Below are 21491 nucleotides of genomic sequence, written 5' to 3'. Positions count from 1 at the left end.
AGGTGATACAGGACGCTGTGCTTCAACTACACTCTTCTCCTTCCCACCTGGCCCCAAAGTGTATGCCACTTCCATCAACTCCAAGACTGTAACTCTACTAAACAACATGTGCTTTAGAGACACAGACTCACAACACAGTACTGACCCAATGAGTGAGATTGCCTCTGTCCTTCCCTGTCCATGACAAGCTGCAGCCTCGCAGGTGTGAACAGATTTGTCTTTGTTATTAAAATTAAATTTGCTCTAAAAACCCCCACATGGTGGATAACACCAACAGTATCAATGTTTTTTTCATGTTTTTATAAACACTTTTCCAAATGTGACCATGTTACAGTGCCACTCCTTACGAGCCTTCATGCAAGTGGTAACATTTCTCTAAGGGTTTCTGTGGGCGTCGATAACCTCATGGGTTATGAGAGGGTACCCTTCTCTCCAGGTTTTCCATGTGATAATGTGAAAAGTGTGCACACATGTTACTTAAAATAATTGTACTTCCATGATTTTATAGCCTTATCACTTCCAAACAGCCCTGCTTCTGCGTTCTCTAACGTTGCATCAATACTTAAAATTAGTACATAAAATTATCTTTAGTCCACGCTAAGATTCTCCCAGCAACGTTTCAGCACAATGGTTGAATTTGAAAAAGGACAAGTGCCTCCAACCCTGATGCACAAGCAGTCCTCTATTTCCAATATGTTGGGCTATACATACACCTGGTCAGCCCTTATCAGACAGAATCTGCATTGCCTTGTGTGCTTGGACTTGTTAGACATGGTTATCTTAAACCCAAGTGCCGCTTCTTACATTCATATGTTTATTCCATTCTATCATCCTTGCAGCCAAAAGATCACCCACCCTAGTTATCCAGTTTAAAACAGGCAAACCAGCAAAAGGAATAAGAACATTTTCAAGTAATTTATCTCTATACCATCTGGACAAATCAAGGGCTACTCTAGAATGGTACCCTGAATGTTTTTACATTTCCAACTTCTCTTCCCCTTCGATCATCTTTTTAACCACAAATCAATCAAGTCTTTTCTCTCCTGGTGACATTTCCCACAATTGTGATTGGTGTTTGATCTGTGGTTCCCAGTTGTTATGCCCATAGCGCAAAGGAAAGCATTGATTACGACGACCCGTGGACTACCCCTTCATTAGTTCTTGACTTATCTTTTTCTGAACTTCTTGATAACCAAATCAACCTTGACAAAATTGGACCTAGAGAGACATCACTATCTCGACAATCAGTTGTGGAGCCTAAGCTTATCCAATTGTCCTGCAATTATTTTTGTGAAAGGTTGCCACTCAAAGGGATAAATGAAAACATTTTTAATTTCTTGTGTATACATTTACAACTGCAAGCAACACAAGGTCAAACGTGTGTACCTCTCAAGGATGCACTGTGCTAGACCTGTAGTTTCAACAGAATGTCAGACCAGAAAATAAAATGTTTATTGACCAGTGTTTGAGCACAAAAGGCCAAGCTACCTGAATTGGATAGTTTTTCAGAAACTTTACATTAATATTTTATCATATATTTAAGCAGCAATTGTATTTTTCTCTGAATTCGCTCGGCTTCCAGGTCACTGGCCTTTCCACAGTGCACCAGAATTGCAAGAGGACCTCAAAGCCCATGCTCCATGAACTACTGCTCGTTTTCATCTCTTTCTACAATATCACTTTCTTGAAATTAATTTTAATCGTATCTCCCGCCTCAAATCATCATTGACTTCAATTCCCAGCCTGGTGAAGTGGTGGTTCATACCCGGTTTCGCACATAATGATTGCCTTAAGTATGGCACATTCTCAACATTCATCTGTTGCGAGCATTGTAATCTGGAATATCGAGTTTGGACTATCAAGATGCCAGAATATCGTAGCCAAAATATCAAGGAGATGGGTATATATAGATAAGTAAAAGATGTTCTATTCCTAATTCACATAAAATTATCAATGATAAGTTAAGAATAGTACATCTGTACTAACCTACATATACTTACTTTCCTTGATATATTATTCCTTGATATGTTGGCTACAATATCCTGGTATCTCGATATTCCATACTCGATATTCGTAACTCCACTGTCCTAACAATAGTAAGATCTGTGCAAAAGTAATTCTGTTTCTCAGCTGAAAAGCACCTGTCTTCCACCAGAAATGGCTTCTCTATGGCTGCATCACGTTGTCCATCTTTATTTGCATAAAGTAAAAGCATGTTAAAAGTCCCTCCTTTCAATTAGGGGTATTCTTAATTTTCTGACTTTTGAAAAGGTGTGCATTAATCTTCCAGGATGCTTTTAACACCACCTTGTTGGTACTGAATTCAGACACAAGGTGTATTAATTGTACTGGATCCCCTATAGATCCATAGTTGGAGCACATTTTTCAGATGACTATGGAAAGTCAGTTTGTTACTGTGCTTTAAACGGTTTCAATAGAATGATTAATGTTCTGTCTGTGTTCTCCTGTGTGAGAAACTGTCAAGTGCCTAGCATGTAAATTGACTCATGCATTAAAAGTATTTTGTTTGTGATTGTTTTACCTTTTCTACACAGTTGACATAGCTGATAGAGGGTAGGCTTGAGTTGCTTCCTTCCTAAACAACTTATGTTGAACTCCTTTTTCTCTTACAGTTTTGGAAGGTGGGTTTGATGTTGCTCTACTGTAATGCAAAGGAATTCTAGAATCCATCCGAGTTTAACTTGTTTTATTCCTTGCAGGAATTAGAGGCAGAAAGAGTCAAATTGATGGAGGAAAATACATCCAACAAAAGGAAAATGCAAGAACTGGAAGACAATCTTCTCTACCGTCTCACCAGCACCGAAGGTTCATTGGTTGAAGACGAGTCTCTTATAGAGGTTCTGAGAATCACCAAAGCAACTGCTGAAGAGGTACAGAATATGTTGGGATAGATACATAAAGGACGATTCACTAAAGTCTAGTGCAAGTGCTATCCTGGCGCAATTCGCCAAAAAATGTAGAACGCATTTACTATACATTATAAAGGTCCTTGAGTGCAGCATCCAGTGCTTAATTTGAGCCGATGGCTAAAAGCAGGGCCCACAGGTACTCCTTTTTTGGGAATTGTACTTGCTTTTCCTCATCATACGTTGACCTAGACCAAGAAAGAGAAAAATACAAAAGCAGGAAATGGAGTGGAAGAGAGAAACAAAAAACTGTCCCAGGGGGAGCAAGCAGGGATGAAAAACAGAACCTGCAAGAGTAAAATGAAAGGGAATGGTGGTGGAAGAAAGAGGAATGAGGTGGGATCAAGACTTCATATTTGTTAATCCCGACAATTATCATCAAAAATCTTAATTCGGTAAATAAAAAACAAAAAAGCACATCATATGCATAAAAGGACAAAATGTGAAATAAAACTCATATCCTGTACCTGTCCACGATGATTACAATACAGAGATAAAACGTTTAAAGGTCCTGCATGTAGCATCACCAACTCAAGCACTTTTTCCTACTTCTAAGAGCATCCACCAAGAAACAAGGCACATTAAAACACACTAGAGGCAGCTGCAGCATTTTCAGGTAGATCAGGGCAGGGTTTGGATGCCAAAATCCCTTCCCTCTAAGCAAAGGTAAAATAAAGCACTGTCACATGTTGCTGTAATGGTCCCCCAAAAAGATAAAGTGCATAGTGTCTTGAGTGAAAAGTTATCGCATGAACAAGGAAGGCCCCTGTTCTTCCACATTATGGTAACCCTGAGGTTCAGCTAAAAGCCAATGCAAGATATTCAATCTAAAACAGGTTAAAAAAGGTGATGATGGGATTATGTAACCGTACTCAAATAGGATTCCAGAGATATATCAGATTTAAAAAATATGAGGGCCCCAACTCTGGCTTTTTGGAGTTCTCATTCTTCTCTGATGGCTTTTACTCTAATCTAATTGCTTCTTAATCCACTGTAGATCTTTTTTGTTGATCATTTCAGGCGTCCAATATACAGCGGGGCATCCCAAATTCTCTAATGAGGCGTTAATATAATGCAATCATGGTATAGTGTGGCCTTGTCCAGGGAAAGACACTCTCTTATAATAACCTGGTTCAGCTCTAGTTCCGTACTCAACCAAATTTTAAAACATCTAACTAGAGGTGAAACTGCCAGCCTATCAGAGATGTTCTCCAACCTGAGTTCTTCGTGAACTATAAAAGTAGCAACCGGCTGGGGAATTGGCCACAATCTTCCTAGAAAATCGTTTTCTACTCTCTGTAGCTCTCCCCAGTCCTTATAGCCCAATAAATCGCTTCCGTAGCTTGCAATGGATAGACATTTGGCTTGATAAACTTTAACCATTGTATGTATGAGTCTAGCCCCCAGTCTTCTCGCAAAGTCAAATACTGAGTACTACTTCCCTAGCCATCAGATTTCTTTTAAACCTTCTTTGCGGGCCCAGTATCCCCTCTCATCAAAGATGGCCCCCAAATACGGAAAGGTGGAGACTCGGGTCACTTTCTGATTCCCGCAAATAACTTTCCTCTGAAATTTATTCTTGCAGCCAATAGCCATTCTATGGTAGACAGAATAATTTGTATCCATGTCAATAGAGGCCATAAACTCTATGATGGAATTAAGGAGTTGCTAAAGGCCGACCACAGTTCTAGCTAGCAGGACAGTGTTGTCAGCATATATAAGAGCTGGGATTAGCTGTGAACCCACCTGGGCACGTACTAGGTGGCTGTGCACAGGGATGAGCCTAAATTAATAATGTATATTGTGAATAGTAACAAGCCCGAAATATTGTCTCGCCTCACCCCTTTGTTTATTTTTATAGGCGATATGAGGGACCCATTTTGATTAAATATAACTGCTGCTGTGAGGTATTGGTTAAGGTTGTGTAAAAAGTTAACACTATTGCGATCAAACCCCATGTCGATTAACATGGATCATCATTTAGCTCTGTTGAGACATCAAAGGCCCAGAACAAGTTCATAAAGGCCAAGTGCATCCGCCCTCTTTTGGCCAATGTGTATTAGCCGATTATCAAATGAAGGTTAAGGCACTGATCGAGTGTGCCTTTGCCCTGCCTAAACCTATAATGCAGGCAAGACATCGTATCATTTTGTTCCAGCCAGTTTGACAGTCTGGGCAGAATCACCCTACCCAGAACCTTAACTGACAAATCAAAAAGGGGAATCGGCCTATAGCATCTGGAGTCTGACTTATCACCCTTCTTAAATACAGGGATAATCACGGAGCTTCGCTAAGTAGCAAGGGGAACCTTCCTCCAGGCTGCATTAAATAAATACATGTGTTAGGATTTTTTACCAATTGAAGGGGTCATGTTTGAATAAATTGGCTGGGATCCCATCCAGCCCTGGGGCCTTATTCTTGGTCATAGCTATTATGGCAGCCTCGATCTCCTCTTCTATGAAACAAAGCGGGGATCCTCCCTCAGTTGTCCCAAGGGTTACGTAGGCCCGGTCTCCGCCAGCCTACCATAAATTTCTGTTGAAATGCTTAACCCACGCATCTGCGGGGTTGTGCAGTTTACTACCCTGTTAGCTGCTCCGGAAAATAGGGGCGATTAAACAATTCCCAAAACATTGCACTATCACTGAGGGTGGGGAGAAGAAAAAGGTCCTCTCAGGCTTTCTCCTTAATCTATCTCCTACGGGCTAAAATAGCATGTTTATAATCTTTCTGACTCCTTGCTACCTCAGTCCTATCCCTGGGTATTTTCTGAATGGCCTTTAATAGGTTTTGATGGGCTTTTGAACAGTTAGAATCAAACCATCTCTCGCCTGTACTAATCCTTTGACTACTGCTAGCCCTAAAATTATTATCAATGTGTTCGCTATTTCTTCCATGTGCATTCTGCAGGAGCACGTCATTCCAAGAGTCATTCAAACATCGCTGAAAGTCAGTGTCGCAGGTGGCATAGAGGGAGTTAAAAAAAGAATCATATGGGTCCTTGCTCCATTTTAGCCTACACCCCTGGTCATGTCGTACTCTCTCATTATTGCTTGGGCCAGCGGCTTTAAACAGTGTGTTTGATTTGCCCCATTTCAAGTGTAGAGCTAGGAGGTTGTGGTCCCTAAACTCGGACCACTGAATTTTAAAGCAATGTTTGAATTGGGCTAGGGAGGCTGAGACAAACATATAATCAATTACCGTGTTGGCCCCTCTACCCCTAAATGTGGGAATAAAAGACGCTTCCAGACCATCTCTTGTGGATACCAAATTAAAACCTGCAATAACATCGACAAGCATATTTCCTTCCGATTAGGATCTATTCCAAGAGAACTTTCAGAATAATAGCAACCCAAGTAGCATAAGTGTAGGTTAAAATTACCCATTAAAATAACCGAATAAGGTAGTTTGTGTTTTTCATCGAAAGCTACCTAAAAAGACCTTACGGCACTCAGCTGATCTACTGGGGTTGCCCGGTCAAACGAGTTACTAGGCCCTCAAAATCTAATTGAACAGCCAGTAAATGACTATTCCCAGAAAAAAATCAGAGTGGGAGTGCACCTTAAAAACAAGGCACCCTTTGCTCTGCCTATGACTGAGGTTTTGCCAGTAGGAAAAAAGAAGCAAACCCGTCTATATAGAAACCGCTGTCTGGATCCCAAGTCTCTTGTACACGCACTATTTGATACTCTTTAATTGTATCTATCCAGACCTCGTTCCCCCTTTTATTACCTATCCCAACATCAACAATGGCTGCAGACGTCTGAAAGAAATGTGGGTGCAGCACTTATTGGTTTACAAATCAAGCACTGGTTGCACCATACGTGCAACCATGCAAACTTTAGTAAATCTACCACCCGTCTAGAAAAGTAAAGTTAAATGGGGCAGCGAGGTTTTTCCAATTTGTTAACCACTATTGAGTTCTGATTATTACAGTCTTTACAAGGTTTCTAGGATGGTCCTGCAATTGAACCTGAAATGTCAACATAACCGACATTAGACACCCTTCTTTAGGACACATTGTTTAGCTTTGTAACTGCCTATTCTGCAATCAGTGACCGTCAAGTACAAAGATGATATCATTGAATTTCAAGGGTTTTTAGAACTCCATTCCACTTTATTTTAAGAAGACCCCATACAATTTCCATTCAACATTTAGCAAAGAGAAACTTTCCATGCAATTCCTTTATAAACTTTAAAACGAGATATAGTTCTTGCTAAGTACTACTGAAAAGATGTTGATTATGCGAAATGTGTCTGTTTCTGTTTAAATACAGGCATGTAATCATATACTGTTCACACAAGCTTGAGAGGATGTAGTCTAATGGGTTAAGCAGTTGACCTTAAAGCTGGCTAACTGGGTCCGAGTCTTGGCAACATCCTGTGATTCTGGACAAATCACTTAATCTCCCCTTGCCCAAGATATGTGTCTGATTGTAAAGCAAGTGGTTCTCATGTAAAGTGCTTCTCATACCTTCTGGTCGAGTTTGCTCTATATTAAACTCCCCAAAAATTTCAAACTGCTCATTTACAGGCAGACAATGGGACCCTAAGCCGCAGAGAATAACAAAAACTAGCAAGGTGTTCAGTTGCAGTATGAGCACTACTTAATTTGTTGCAGTGTACTCCGGGGCTCAGCACCAGCACTTATTTCATAACCCTGGCACATCTTTATATCCCAACACATGGTGGTGCTGTCTGTCAGTTTTTAAACATAGCAGCTCATCAGAGGCTTGTTTAACAATTCAGAATACATTAAACAAATCCTGATCCTGTGAAATCAGTTTAGGATGATTCCAGAGATGTCATTAAATATACTAACTAGGACCCAGACCTGAGGATTTTGAAGCCACCGATGGCTGAACACAGTAAAATGGGTCAATGTAGCATGTGAATCAATGACAGTAAACATTTTCCATGTGAAGACGCCCTGTCTGTTGCACCCACATAAAATGAAGCTCTTAAAGAAACCTGTTTACAGTAAAAGTGGAAAACTGTTTTCAAATGTTTGTGAAAGATTAGAAAGGTGGAGATTTTTTGAGAGAAGATCACATTTGAACTGCCACACCTATGTGAAAACTCTTCACCTGAGTTGTGTCAACTAGGAGGGGTCTGCTGTTGGTCTTCTGAAGCAAGCATCTAGTAATTGGTTGCCATACCCAGTTTTCTGCAGGGCTTCTGGGCTTGTCACAAGCTTTATGGCGGCACTTTTGCTACCTTTTGCCCTGAATGCACAAGCTTGACTCAGCCTAGCAACGTTTTGTGGGACAATGTTGGTGGGTGGAAGGGGTTTTACAAATTGGCTTGCACTTGTATGCACTAACATCTTTTGGGACTGGGCTGTCTTTATTCTTCTAGTGGTCGAATATGATGAGGGAGCTTATCATGTTATTGCAGAATGATGAAGTGAAAACGGGGTATAGATTGGATTGTACCCAGCATAGACACTATTTCTCCTACAAGACCAGGTCTGGGAATATGTTGGAACCTCAAAGGCTTCAGTCCCAGCTGACAGCAAATGCAAAACCATTTTGATTGAACCTCAATGCAGACCTGTCCTTCAAGGAACATATAGTTGACAAAACTGAGACAGTATTTACCAACTCACACGAGTGAAACACTTTCTACCCAAATTAAACATCAAATCCACGGTACAAATCCAGGTCCTCTCCCAACTGGATGACAAGGATGAAAAGACCAGAAGGTAACCCTTCTTAGTCTACGCACCGAGAGTCGGGAGCAACATCCCTTTAACATCCGAACTGCTCCTACCATCCTGCCCTTCCAAAATGAACTGGACACGTCACTTCCCACAATATTATTTGCACCCCTACAAAGTACCCACCTTTGCCTTGTCTCAGTGGAAACATCCGAAAATATTTCTTGCGATTGTTCCATTATATTTAGCGTGTTTTTCTCCCCAGCAAAATTTGCACTCTACAGACATCCCCACATGCATACATACATGCATTCTGATATGGCAGGGCTGGACAGGCCATTAAATCCGCTGAGCATTTCCCTGGTGTGATGAAGCCCTAGGATGCCGGTTTTGAAAGTCCATGGCTACTCCTGGTGCTTCTGTCCCTTTTCTAAGCTCTCCGAGGTCAGTTAGAGCATGCACAGGAAAGCCCCAAGAGAGGAAGAAAGAGAGTTGAGTGAGGGAGAAAGTGATCAGAGAGGAAGAAGAAAGAAAGCAGAGAAGGAGAGAGAGAGAAAATGGATGGATCAAATGAGAGAGGTTGCACGAGGAGATGGAGGAAGCTGGTTTGAGCATTTTTGCCAGGACTGCATTTTGTTCCCCAGTCTGGCCCTGGATGTACATTAATTACTAAATTACTGATTACTCAGCACCCGATAGTAGCAGTCTTTGGTCCAATGGGATCCAGCTCTTTGCACATGCCTTGTTGGCTAGTATGGAGAAACACGTTTCTGCTTGTATGCCATGTATTATAGTTGAATCAGGCAGGTCCAAATGATGCTGGTGTAATTGTGCTCAAATATGGCCACTGGGGACACCATTAGCGTTCAAGCTGTTTTGACTGAAAATAACAGTAAGATTGGAATGGCTGTGCTGAGCGCACTTTTGATTTTTCATTGGCCCATTTTCTGCCCTCTAACGTCTCCCTGTCCCATTAATAACTCTACACTAATTCTTAGAGAATACTGATGTTTCATTTTGTGCCTCCTGAGTCCTCTCCTAATACAAACTTTTGTGTGCCCATGTTGTGGGTGTGCTACTCTTGACACCTTAGGAACAGTGGTTCTGCCACCTGAAAAAACTTTACCTATTATGTCATCCTTTCCAGATGGGATTCACAACATCTGTGTAAGCAGCACACATCTGAAAAAACAACTATTTGGATTCAACAAATCTTTTCTGTATTTGAACGATGAGTAGGTTAAACAAAATAACCAAATACCTATATGCAACATACACAACAAAATACACATGGATATTTACAATAGTGACATGAATTGATGACAGATTGTGACAATACACACCACAATACTCCACAAATATTACAAAGAGACAAAACATCAACATGGAACAACTATTTCTTCATTATATTTCTAGCATTCACAGAAAACCCCAGTAAGACCACTTCAGTTCTATAGATCTTGCTGGGCTGAAAATAGGCTAGTTCTTGAACATCGACGATTCGACCCCTACTAACATGTGTGTTTCATGAAAATCACAATGGGGTCTTCTTCAGGACAATAAACTGTTGTGTATGCCCTTGTAGACTGTATCAACGGATTGCTCTTCATTAGATAACAAAAGTATTCAAAATTGTCCCAAAATTCACTGGTGTCTTGTTCCTGACATTTTTGTGGTATCAACAAATATACTTCTAGAGTTCAAGAATATTCAAAGGGTTGAAGGCTCAGGTGCTCATCCTAAATCTCTGGCTCAGTGGCTTGGAGAACCAGCAAATAATCCTTTTTGCTCGATAACAAAACCTCATCTCTGATAGACCTGGTCCAGCCTAGAGTCTATCTATTTCCCAACTTGTCAGGTTTAGACCTCCATATCTCCGGCAATGCTGCTTTTTCAAATACAAAAAGGATTTGTTGAATCCAAATTGTTGTTTTTTCAGGTGTGTGCTGCTTACACATATGTTGTGACTCCCATCTGGAAAGGGGAACATAATAGTTAAAGTTTTTTCAGGTGGCAGAACCACTGTTCCTATACTGTACCTATCCCCAGGTTCTGCACGATAGTGGGTTACCCCATTGAGATCACCACTCTTGACACCTTGTCTCGTTCTTCCTTGCGTCATGTGCAGCTATTTCAACTTCCCAACGCTGCCACAAACACTCAATGCGGTCACTATGTTCTCTGTACAGGCCGCTGCAAGCCCCCATCTCAAGCCTCATGCACCGTCATGTCTTACCCAGCTCCTTCCACTCCTTCATTAGCTCTTGTCACATATGATCACTCCTCTTCTCCTCTATCTAACTTATATAGTGAATTCTCCAGAGGGAGGATAGTCCGCCATACGTTTCTTCGGGATCCCTGCTCTGCCCTCTTGCTTCTGGGGCTGCCTCCCTTTCACTGGCAACAAGCAGTGCTCTCAGCCACCTTGGCTATCTACACAACCTGCAGAGCGGCTATTGCGTTTCCACTTGACCCTATGGGTAACTGGATAACGGAAGAAAACTTGAAACTCAACATCATTTGGTGTACATTTCGATAAGACTGGAATAGCATAGGCCATTCTCAATAAAGTTATCTGGTTTCAACGTTCCACAGCACGTAAACAACTTCGATTGAATGCAAAGATTATTAATCATACTACTGCCTTCCTTTTGCCCTGCTTAGCCATATTTACTTTTAAAAAAAAAATTTTAATTGTATTTTTGACTGTGTAAGGTCAGTGACATACAGTGCTACTCGCCTACAACCCTGAGGCCGGCTAAATATATTTCCGCAAGGTGTTCCGCCGCACATCTTATCCTACATCCCTGGGGCCGGGCATCAATGTGCGCCGAACACTCCCTGCAGACAATACCACCAATATTACAGCACTGTGCATCAGTTCAGTATCAACACTCCCCTTTGCGAAGCACAGTTTTCTTATTTAGCAATACTATAAAAACTACAGAAAAGGGTAAAACAAACCAAAAACCAAATGTACCTCCCCCTAGCCTCCTCCCCCCTCCCCCACCCTAACCAATTGAGGTATCTAGCCACAAATCCCGCAGTTCCTACGCTACTTTGCCACCCAACTATGAGAACTTTACAGTGTGGTCGTCCTTAGCCATATTTACTTATTTGCACGAGATTGTATCTGTTTGTTAATCCACTATCGGGCTGACTTCACCTTAACTCCATCTCCCCATCATAAAAAAAAAACCTTCTTCGTGAAAGATGTCCAGCTGAAAGCACTCCTCTAACAGGACTTTCATTAAATGCTAGCTGCCGCCCTAAAACCCTTTCCTTATGGAGAAATGTACCCACCATCCATTTACACCAGGTTGACCTTCCTGACAGCTGGCTCAAATGCCCAAGTGAAAGCAATAATCCATCGCATTTGTCATAAATGTTGAAACACTATGTATGCAGTTGACGAAGCATATAAAAAAAATAGAATGTTTTGAAAGAGAACAAACATCACCCACCTCCCACTAGTTATTTGTATGGTCTCTCCTTGCATAGAAGCAATTGTGCTCTGTAGGCTCAATGCACAGGCCTTTTTCCAAGTGTGCTTGTATACTTTTTTTGTCAGTGGTGTTCCATCAAATGGGGGACCTCCCCAAAGTCTTCAGATATTTTTCAGTTTTCATAAAGGATACATAGAATGCGGTCCTCGTGGAGTGTACGTTGAGGGGACGGGTAGGTTTGTGGGTGAAGGTAGTTGTTGGGGAAATGTAGTGTAAACGAGGTAAACACTTACTGGGTGGTAACGTTGTGCAAACTCACAAAAATGACCAAAGCCTTTCCAAACGTATCTGTAATTGGAAGTTTACACCTGAATAGATCAGGAGTAAGTGGTGTGCAAATTATGAAAAAGTGGCAAAACTCTCCCCGTTTCCATTGTGTGTTAGGAAGGATTGACATTACATGGGAAAATGTTCCATGTGAAATGAATAGATTTTACTATTTTCTTAACCGTTCCCTAAACACAATGCAGAGAATATGCACACATACACTTATATGGCATATGCCTAATGCTTTATATGGCATATGACTAATGTTTTTGTGAACTAGATAGTTGGTCATAATACACTACAGTGTGTAGATGTACACATGTTTCACGCATCATTTTTTAATGTGCACCATACAAATCAATAAACAAAATAAAAATAAGTAGAGAGACAGAGCGAGCAAAAAATCGAATGTTAAACCTTTTGCGGATGTTCAGTGCACCAAAGTATGGGTAAATCTCCAAGAAATATTTGTGATACTTCCTCACATTGTAAATGTAAATAATACACATTTTTAGGTTGCATTCTTTTTCTCATCACTTTGTTTGGATTTCATTTCAGATTAATGAAAAGTTAACTATTGCAGCAGAGACCGAATTGAAAATTAATACCGCCCGTGAGGAGTATCGCCCTGTTGCTACTCGTGGCAGCATTCTTTACTTCCTCATCGTGGAGATGAGCCTGGTAAATGTGATGTACCAGACATCCCTGCGCCAGTTCTTGGGCATCTTTGACATATCCATGGAAAGATCTGCAAAATCCCAGATCACCTCCAAACGCATTGCCAACATCATCGAATATCTCACCTTCGAAGTCTTCAAGTACACCGCGCGAGGCCTTTATGAGGATCACAAGTTCCTCTTCACCCTGCTCATGGCTCTGAAGATTGACTTGCAGGCCAAGAAGATCTCCCACAATGACTTTCAGACGCTGATTAAAGGTACTGTTCGCAATAAAACTGTCTGAAAATATTTAGATCAACGGCTCTGCACCATCTTGGCAGTTCATCAAGAGTAAATTGTCAAAATGGTTCTGCATTTTAAATTTCTCTTCTGGGTAATAAGCATTAATTCGTATGAATGATGCTGATTGGTCATTGTTCATATCGTAAAATAGAGCAGACACTGATTGAAGAGTTTTGTTGAGTTTTGACAACAAGAGCCTTTCATGCTGGACTCATTGGGCGGGACACTCAGCGCTGTGAAAGTTGGCTTTAATTGAATGAAATGACGTTGGATGAGATTACATTTTCTGATTATATAATGTGAGCTCAGGAAAAGAAACAATCGCCTCCAAATACTTTTCCATATCGTCTCCGCAGTTTACCCTGTATGCGACAAGTTTCTATATTTTCCAATTTGTAGACTGGTTTGTGCTACCGCTCACAGAAGGTCATGAGGAGGCATTAGCAGGCTTATGCATCGTGACATCAGGCATAGGTTATAGAGCAGAGGCAGCGGCTGTCCCAAGGGGAGGGCAGCCAGGTCTCTTTGCCCTGAGTCCCGCACATTTTCGGGTAGATGTTTGTAAATAATAAAACCTGAAGGACTGGCCTGTTCCTTCTTGACTGAGCTAACGTGACAACACCACTATGTGGCCTCAAATAAAGTGTTTTCTTTTCCCAGGTTACATGTTAAAGTTCATTACAAGACCGGAGGCTACCATTATGCAAATACTTTTATTTGCTGCCCAAAACATGCAGCCCTTTACATTCTTTAAAGGGCTGCATGTTTTGGGCAGCAAATAAAAGTATTTGCATAATGTTAGCCTCCGTTTGTCTTTAATGAAATCAAGATTCTCTCTGCATAATAATTGGAGAATCTCTGCATAATAATTGGAGAATCTTGGAGAATTTGAAAATTGGATGATTCTTGTTAACTATGATATCAGAAACCAAAGAGAGGCCCGCAAAGGTGGAAAGCCCCAGAAAGTCTTCGCTTCCCACTGTGATAACGTGTCTTGCCCGCGGTCCATCGCAGCACCACTGTACAATGCCTGAGCGAGTCCCTCGGGTCTGCGTTATCCCTTCTGCCTGACAAGATGTCTACGGTCATTGTCCTTCGAAAGGGCATTTCTGTGAGAAAAGCCTGCCGCACTTGTCAATAAATAACATAAATTGCCATAGGGTGATTTTTCAAATATTTAAGATTGAGATATGCAATTGAGTGTGCATGGTGGCGCTATAATAAAAAGAATGCCCCTGCGCGTGGCTATCAGCTATCTATCAAAGAAGCAACCAGTGACTGTCATTGCATGCCACAGTGCGATGATCAGATTGTGGCAGCCTGGGCCTGCATTACTCTGTACGACCACCAGGGGTTCTATCGTACTGTATATAATTAATCTGCAGCAGACCTGTGTTTACTGATACACAGCTGCTGTCCTCCAGTTTGTCATTGATGCTGAGGGGATCCTCACCCGCCCCCTCCATGTACTCCAGGGTGCTGTGCCAACCCTCCACCTCGTTTTGTGTCATGTCAGCTCGCTGCGCCTTTTTTCTTTATTTTATGGTGAGTGGTATGACAATATGTTAGCGCACATCATAAGAACCTGACAGCACCAGACAAAGACCTCGAGGGATTTTACTACAGATTTCCTCTCAAGAATGGCTTCCTTTTATGGTCATATAGTACAGGTTGTGGTCTGTCCCCGTTACAGTGCAAGAAACTGTGGCTATGCGTTAAAGCACATTGCAAGCAATTGTGACAATTTACATGGGTGGTACATTTATCCTGCTTGTCCTCCCCTCCCCTCCTCGAACGGATAAATATGCTGCCTGACACCCGCAGGTTGTTCAGTCGGACTGAATTACGGGTTGTTTTAGATTCTGATGTGCATGAGAGCTGTGGTATCGGATCGAACGGTCAGCCACCAGGGAGCTATCATTCTCCACGGTGGCTGCGGCCAGCACTCCACATTTTCACAGCCTGCCCTTTTATGATGTGGGAATCTATGCTGTGAGTGAGGGCTTCCGTGCACTGGGGGATAAAGCGACGGAGACAGAAGTAGGCTCCAGGGTAAGTAAAATGCCGCCCCTTGCAACACACTCTGAAACGTACAAGTAAAATCCTCAGTGTAGGCAATTCAGAAAGTGAGTGCAGCTTTAGATTAAGGAAAAGAAAAATACACAATGAAACCTCCAATTCCGCAAACACAACTGACCGTTTGGTGTTTATCACCGAGCCCCAACAATCTTCCTTGTGGCAATAAAACCAAGCATTGACAGTAGTGCCACATGGGAGAATTCCCACTGTATTTTTGTACCTCTGTGACATCACGCAGATTATAGTGCCTTGTGCTTGGGAGAAAACTGGACAGTACAGCCCTGCCTTAAGTAAAATCCAAAACATATTGACAGAGGAGACCAATGCAGAATAATGTTACGACCCACTGATAGCACCAGCCAATCGATAACGTCATGAGATTTTCCTAAAAAAGATAGTCAACCTCCTGTGAAAATAGTTTTGAACTGTTATCCATATTATGGCTGCCACTGGCAAACGTTGAATGCTGAACTCTGAATGTGCACTTTGCTCTCAGAGCAAATCTTAAATGGGAAGCAGCATTAAGGCATAAACTTCTAAGTTATGGTGGTTCCCCTGCTCAGCCAACCTCTGGCAGTGTATTGCTCTGTAAACGCATGTATAAGAAAGCAATTTTTTGAATCTATGAATTTTAAACTTTTATAAGCAATGATAATAATAACAGCAATTAAGCAGAAAAATGACAGTTTTGAAATTAAAATTAAACAAGCAGAAAACAAGCAGAAAAGACCACAAAATATAATAAAAACGAGCAAGGATTAAATCATGTAAATAAAATATTATCTTCATAAAAACAGGCATTAACATAAAGTAGTTGAGGTTAACTTAAAAAATGATTTATGAGCATTTCGAAAACCATTATGTAGTAAGTAAGACAAATTGCAATAAGCAAAGAATTCCAGAGGGGAGTGACTGTAAAACAAAAAGCTTGAGCAGAATATTTAGCATGTAACAGTTTCGTCATTTGTGTTAAAGAATATCCCAACTCCTGGCAACTGTGAGGTTTGTGTCCATTCTCGGTTTATGAACCTGATATTGTTATGTTATATTACGCAGATATGTAGAGCACACTATCGCCCATGAGGGTATCCTTGCACGGAGCAGGTGTGAGGCTAGCCAAACCCATGCCCTAGTGGGACTACTCAAAAAGCCAGGTCTTCTGATTCTTGGGAAATGCAAGAAGTGAGGATGATAGAGCAAAAGGACAGAGTTTGCACCGTGCAAATACTTGGTGCAAATTTTGAATCTCAGCTGTACTTGAGTAGATAGATCATTGTCTCGAATTGAGGCTTAACCTCAACGGATAAATTACAGGTCAATATAGGTTGAGGAGTGCAGCCTAAATTTAATTCAGCAACTCTAAGACACTAGGATATTCCGGAAGAGGTGTATTTCTCCCGCACTCAAGGTGTACAGTGTAAAGTTGAGGGTAAAGCCCTGTAAGGGGTTAAAGTGAGGGGGACTTCGAATCTGACTAAACTTGGGGTAGTGAAGAATACATTCTTGAGACCACTAACTAACCTCCCTAATAATACATCGCTAATACCATGAAGATAAAATATGGGTCTCAATTCAATCACACATAAGGTCCAATTCAGGCCGCTACTTTATGGGAGAAGGTTGAAATACTCTGCAGACCTGGACAATTATCATAGATCCTTGGAGGACATAGTGTCACTGGACAGTTGTGGTAAAATTTAGTGGCTATCCTACGTCCAAAAGTGGCAAGTACACATTGGTTTAGAGGACTACTGGTCCTCCTTCGGCATTCACGACCTATCTATCCAACACTACACTTAAGGATTCATTTTAGGACCATGTTTATTCCACTGAATTTCAGAATGTGTCCAAGGGTTCGCTTACCTCCCGTTTTCTAAATTTTAAACTTGATTTTCAATTTGAGCCCTTCTTTGATTTTAATAACCCAATAGCTGCAAAGTCCCTTTACCTTAAATTCCGCTGTGGTGCATTGCTATTAAAATCTTTACTAGCAAAGTAGAACTGCCTAACTCCAATAGGCAATGCATGTCCAGTTTGCCAATAGTCAAAGGAATCACTAGTGCACTTTATTTTCTTCTGCCCTGTTTATACCCGCCCAAGAAAAACCCGGATCATCCCATTGTGTAAGCAATTTGGATGCCACCAAGTAGAGGTTGCCACACGACTCCTCTGTACATAATCCTTTGTTAGCTGTCTGTGCGGTATCCAAGTACCTTCATGGGAGCTGGTCCATCAGGTGCAGGGCGCTAGAGTGATTGACAAGACTGGCTTACTTATTATTCTCCCTCTTTGTCTCAGTCTCCCAGTACCTATGTATTTGTTAAATGAGTCTTATCTTTGGTGTCTTTTATTTGATGTATTTTAACTATATCTCTTTTTTAATACCAATCCTAACTAATTCTAAAGTATTTCTTGACAAGTATTTATGGAGTTTCTGACACAATGATTTTTTACAAGTTAGAGGTACACTCCATTGATTACAGAAAGTGTTTAATGGCATGACACAGCGCAGTGTTCTGAATTGAGTGTGTGTGTTCTTTAGTTTTCAAGGAGGAGCGAAGCAGTGTGGGAGGGCATGTCAAAAATAAACGAGGACCGAGTTGATGAATAGAGAGCCTTATGAGCCTTACATAGGACCTTGAACTGGCATCACTTATACATAGGGAGCCAGTGAAACTGTCAAAGTAAGGGTAAAACACGGTCAAACTTACTCCTCCCAAAAGTTAACCTAGTTGCTGCATTCTGTATCATGTGTAACCTCTTAATGAGGTAATCGGGAAGCTAAACATTCAGGGCATTGATTTAATCCAGTCTGCTTATCACCAGGGTTTACACCAACAGCTGCCTGTAATATTGAGGGATGAACTGAGTGATTTTTCTGAGTTTATTTTTATGAGCAGGGAGCAAGTAGACATTAATATGTTGCTCAAATGACATCCTGCTATCAAAGAGCTAACCTAAATTCCAAGAAGAGGTTGCTGGTTTCGGACAGTCTTCCAAAGATTAAGGCACCACATAGAAGACCAAATAAAAAATTTACCAAAGAGCAAAACTTACATTTTGTCTGAATTTAGCCATGGAGAAGTATCATTCATCCAGCTGGCAACATGAATCATACAGCCCTTAAACTGATCCTGGAGGTGAGAAATGTTACCCTTTAACTGCTTTCTGTTTTCCAATAAAGATTCAAAACATCTGAGTAGTTTTTCTCTCAAGGTAATAGTAAATGTCTTTCAAATGAGACAACATGGGAAATTGTATTAAGGCGATATACAAATCAAGAAAGATAAGTGCAGCTGAGCTTCCGGTATCCAAAATCAAATGTATATCATTGAAGGCAGCCGTGAGTTTGGTATCCATGCTAAAGCAGGATCTAAATCCAGTTTGCTGCTTATTAAATACACAATTTTCCTCGTAGTAGGATGCTAAATGCGCATTGACCCAGCTTTCCAAGATTTTTGCAAAAAGTGGGAGAAGGGAGATAGACCAGAAGTTGGAGGGAACATCAGGTTCTAGTGTTTCCTTTTTAAAAAGAGGCTTAACTAGTGCTGTTTTTCAGAAAGTAGGTACCACACAAATCTTCAAAGAATTATTACATATCATAGTTATCCAGGCAGAAAGAAAGAATGCCAGCTCTTTAAAATACAGACTGATACTTAAATGTGAGCAAGCAAAGATTATATGTGATGTTCAATAATGTAGTCAAACGAAAATGCTAAATAGTGACAATGTGTTACCAAAGAGGAGCCTGTTATGTGTAGCAGCAGATCGTTGTGCATGCTTTAGAAGGGATGTAGGAGAAGGCTGAACTGCTGGATCTGGTTTTCCATATGCGTGGGATGTGTTCAAGTAAGAGCCCAGACAAGTAGAGGTGTCTGGAAGGTTTGTGAAGGTAGATGCAATTGTTGAGGTATGCTGGGCCAGTGTTATGTAGTTCCTTGAAAGTGAGGGTGAGGAGTTTTAATTGTGCTCATTTGTGCGAGGGAAGCCAGTGGAGTTCCTTCAGGTGTGGTGTGATGTGAGTGCGACTTGGGAGGTTGAGAGTGATTCTGGCTCACAGTTTCTGAATGGTCTACAGCACTTGGGTGAGTTTTTTGTTGCTCCCTGTAAAGAGGGCGTTCAAGTGGTCCAGCTTGCTTGTGACAAAGGCATTAGTCATGGTTTTCCGGGTGCTGATTGGAAGCCATTTGAAAATCTTCCTCAGCATCGTCAAGGTATGGAAGAATGAGGTGGTGACAGCATTGAGTTGAACAGTCATGTCAAGTTTGCTGTTGATGATGGTCCTGAGGTTCTTTGCGTGAGTGGTGGGGTGGATGTTGGTTCTAGTTCTGTTGGCCTCCAGGTGGGGTCCCGTGGTGAAGTGCTCTTCTAGAAGATCACAGTACCGGTCTTGTCAGTGTTCAGCTTCAGACTGTTGGTCTTTGACCAGTAGGCCATGTTATTCATGCAGGTATTGAACTTAATCCAGGTACTGGGCATCTTGTAAATGAGCGAGAGAATGAATATTGGTGTTGTGAGAGCAGAAGATGCTGGCTAGAGGGATAATGTATTCGTTGAAGATGGTCCAGCTCAGGGAGGATCCTTGTGGAGCTTTGCGGGCGACCAAGGTGTATGGTGCCAGGCTAACTGACTGGGTCTTTCCAGTCATGAAGGAGCAGATTCAATGGAGTGAGTGTCCTTGGATTCTGATACCGTGTAGGCGTTGGATGAAGATTATGTGGGAGACTATGTCAAACGCAACAGAAAGTTCCAGGAGGATGAGGGCCACTGCGTTTCATCCATCCACAGTCATACAGATGTAATTTGTGGCAGAAACAAGGGTATTTTCCATGTGTGGTTGGGTCTGTAACCATACTGAGTGGTGCTGAGAAGTTAATTTAAGATTTTGGGTGAGACGTCTCTTGATGATCTTCTCTAAGAATATGGCTGGGAATGGTAGCAGGGTGATCAGTCTGTAGTTGGTGAGCATTGAAGGGTCCGCAGAGGGTTTCTTCATCAATGGGCGGACAGTTGCATGTTTCCAAGCATTTGGGAATGTCATGAAAGAGGTGGAGGCATTTAAAATGGGTGTGAGCATGGCACTGAAGGTTTACAGTCCTTTGGAGCAGGTTTGAACTGGGTATAGGCCCTATCGGGCCCGTGAGTGAATGGACTTCATGGTGGCGCGGTTTCTTCTGTGATGATGACGCACCATGTGGTTAGCAGTGGTAGTTTGGATATGATGTGGAGGCATTTGGCAAGGTAAGTTGGGTCTGATCGTGGTTTAAAGTTGCTGCAAATGGGGGTGATTTTAATGTTGAAGAATTGAGAGGGATTATTGCAGCGGTCCTACGAGATTGTGATTGAGCTGGAAGCGGCTGCAGGTTAGGTGAAATCCTCAACAATGGCGAAAATGTATTTGCTTCTGTTGGTTCTGGTATCGATGTGGTGCATCAGAACAGCGCATTTGGTGGTCCCAATCAATTGGTGGTAGTGTCTCAAGGCGGATTTGAAAGTGCTTCGGTCTGAATTATCCTGGCTCATTCTCCATTTGCACTCCAGTTGTTTGCATTGGCATTTCTTCAGTCTGAGTTCCTCCATGTACCAACTGGCCTGGGATCTAGACCCTGTTGTATTTGTGTGTTTGAGGGACCGCCTTAAATCGGCACAGGTGTAATCTAATTGTTGATATTCTTGAAGGTGATATGGCCGGGTTCCTCTCTACCAATTTACTCTGGAACCCTTGGTCAATGGAACGGTATTACCTGCTGAGAAGTGTAGAGGGGAGAAATAACTTATTAAGGCAAACCAACAACTTTAAAGGAACATGTCCCTGAAGAATCACAGACTCAGAATTACAAGTTAGTGGGTATATTACAAAGCCAAAAATAACAGGATATACAGATACTTCAAAACGAGGTTGTAGAAATACATGGGAACTAATACAAAGCCAAACCTACAGGCGAGATTGAAACGCTGCAGCATGAAAAGAATGATGAACTCCATAATTAGAATGCAGGCAGTGATTGCCCCCACATCAAGATCAGCCTTCATTTGGGGTTGGTAAGTGAAAAGCATTAGTCTGTCCCTACTCTACTACTACTGTGACATC

At 41.6% G+C, this 21491-nt stretch overlaps 1 protein-coding gene across 1 annotated transcript in view; it reads left to right on the top strand.

Moving 5' to 3' along the window:
- The window catches only part of LOC146822633 (dynein axonemal heavy chain 5-like), a 971002-nt gene that overhangs the window by 695855 nt on the left and 253656 nt on the right, over positions 1–21491 (top strand). The window contains exons 65-66 of the mRNA XM_085606815.1: positions 2721–2891; positions 12918–13296. Of these exons, the coding sequence (XP_085462941.1) occupies positions 2721–2891; positions 12918–13296 (550 nt within the window). The remainder of the gene's footprint in view (positions 1–2720; positions 2892–12917; positions 13297–21491) is intronic.

This window comes from Triturus cristatus, chromosome 5_2, assembly GCF_964204655.1.
Source record: "Triturus cristatus chromosome 5_2, aTriCri1.1, whole genome shotgun sequence".
In the NCBI taxonomy this organism is placed as follows: Eukaryota; Metazoa; Chordata; class Amphibia; order Caudata; family Salamandridae; genus Triturus; species Triturus cristatus.
This window is presented reverse-complemented; position numbering and strand designations above follow the sequence as displayed.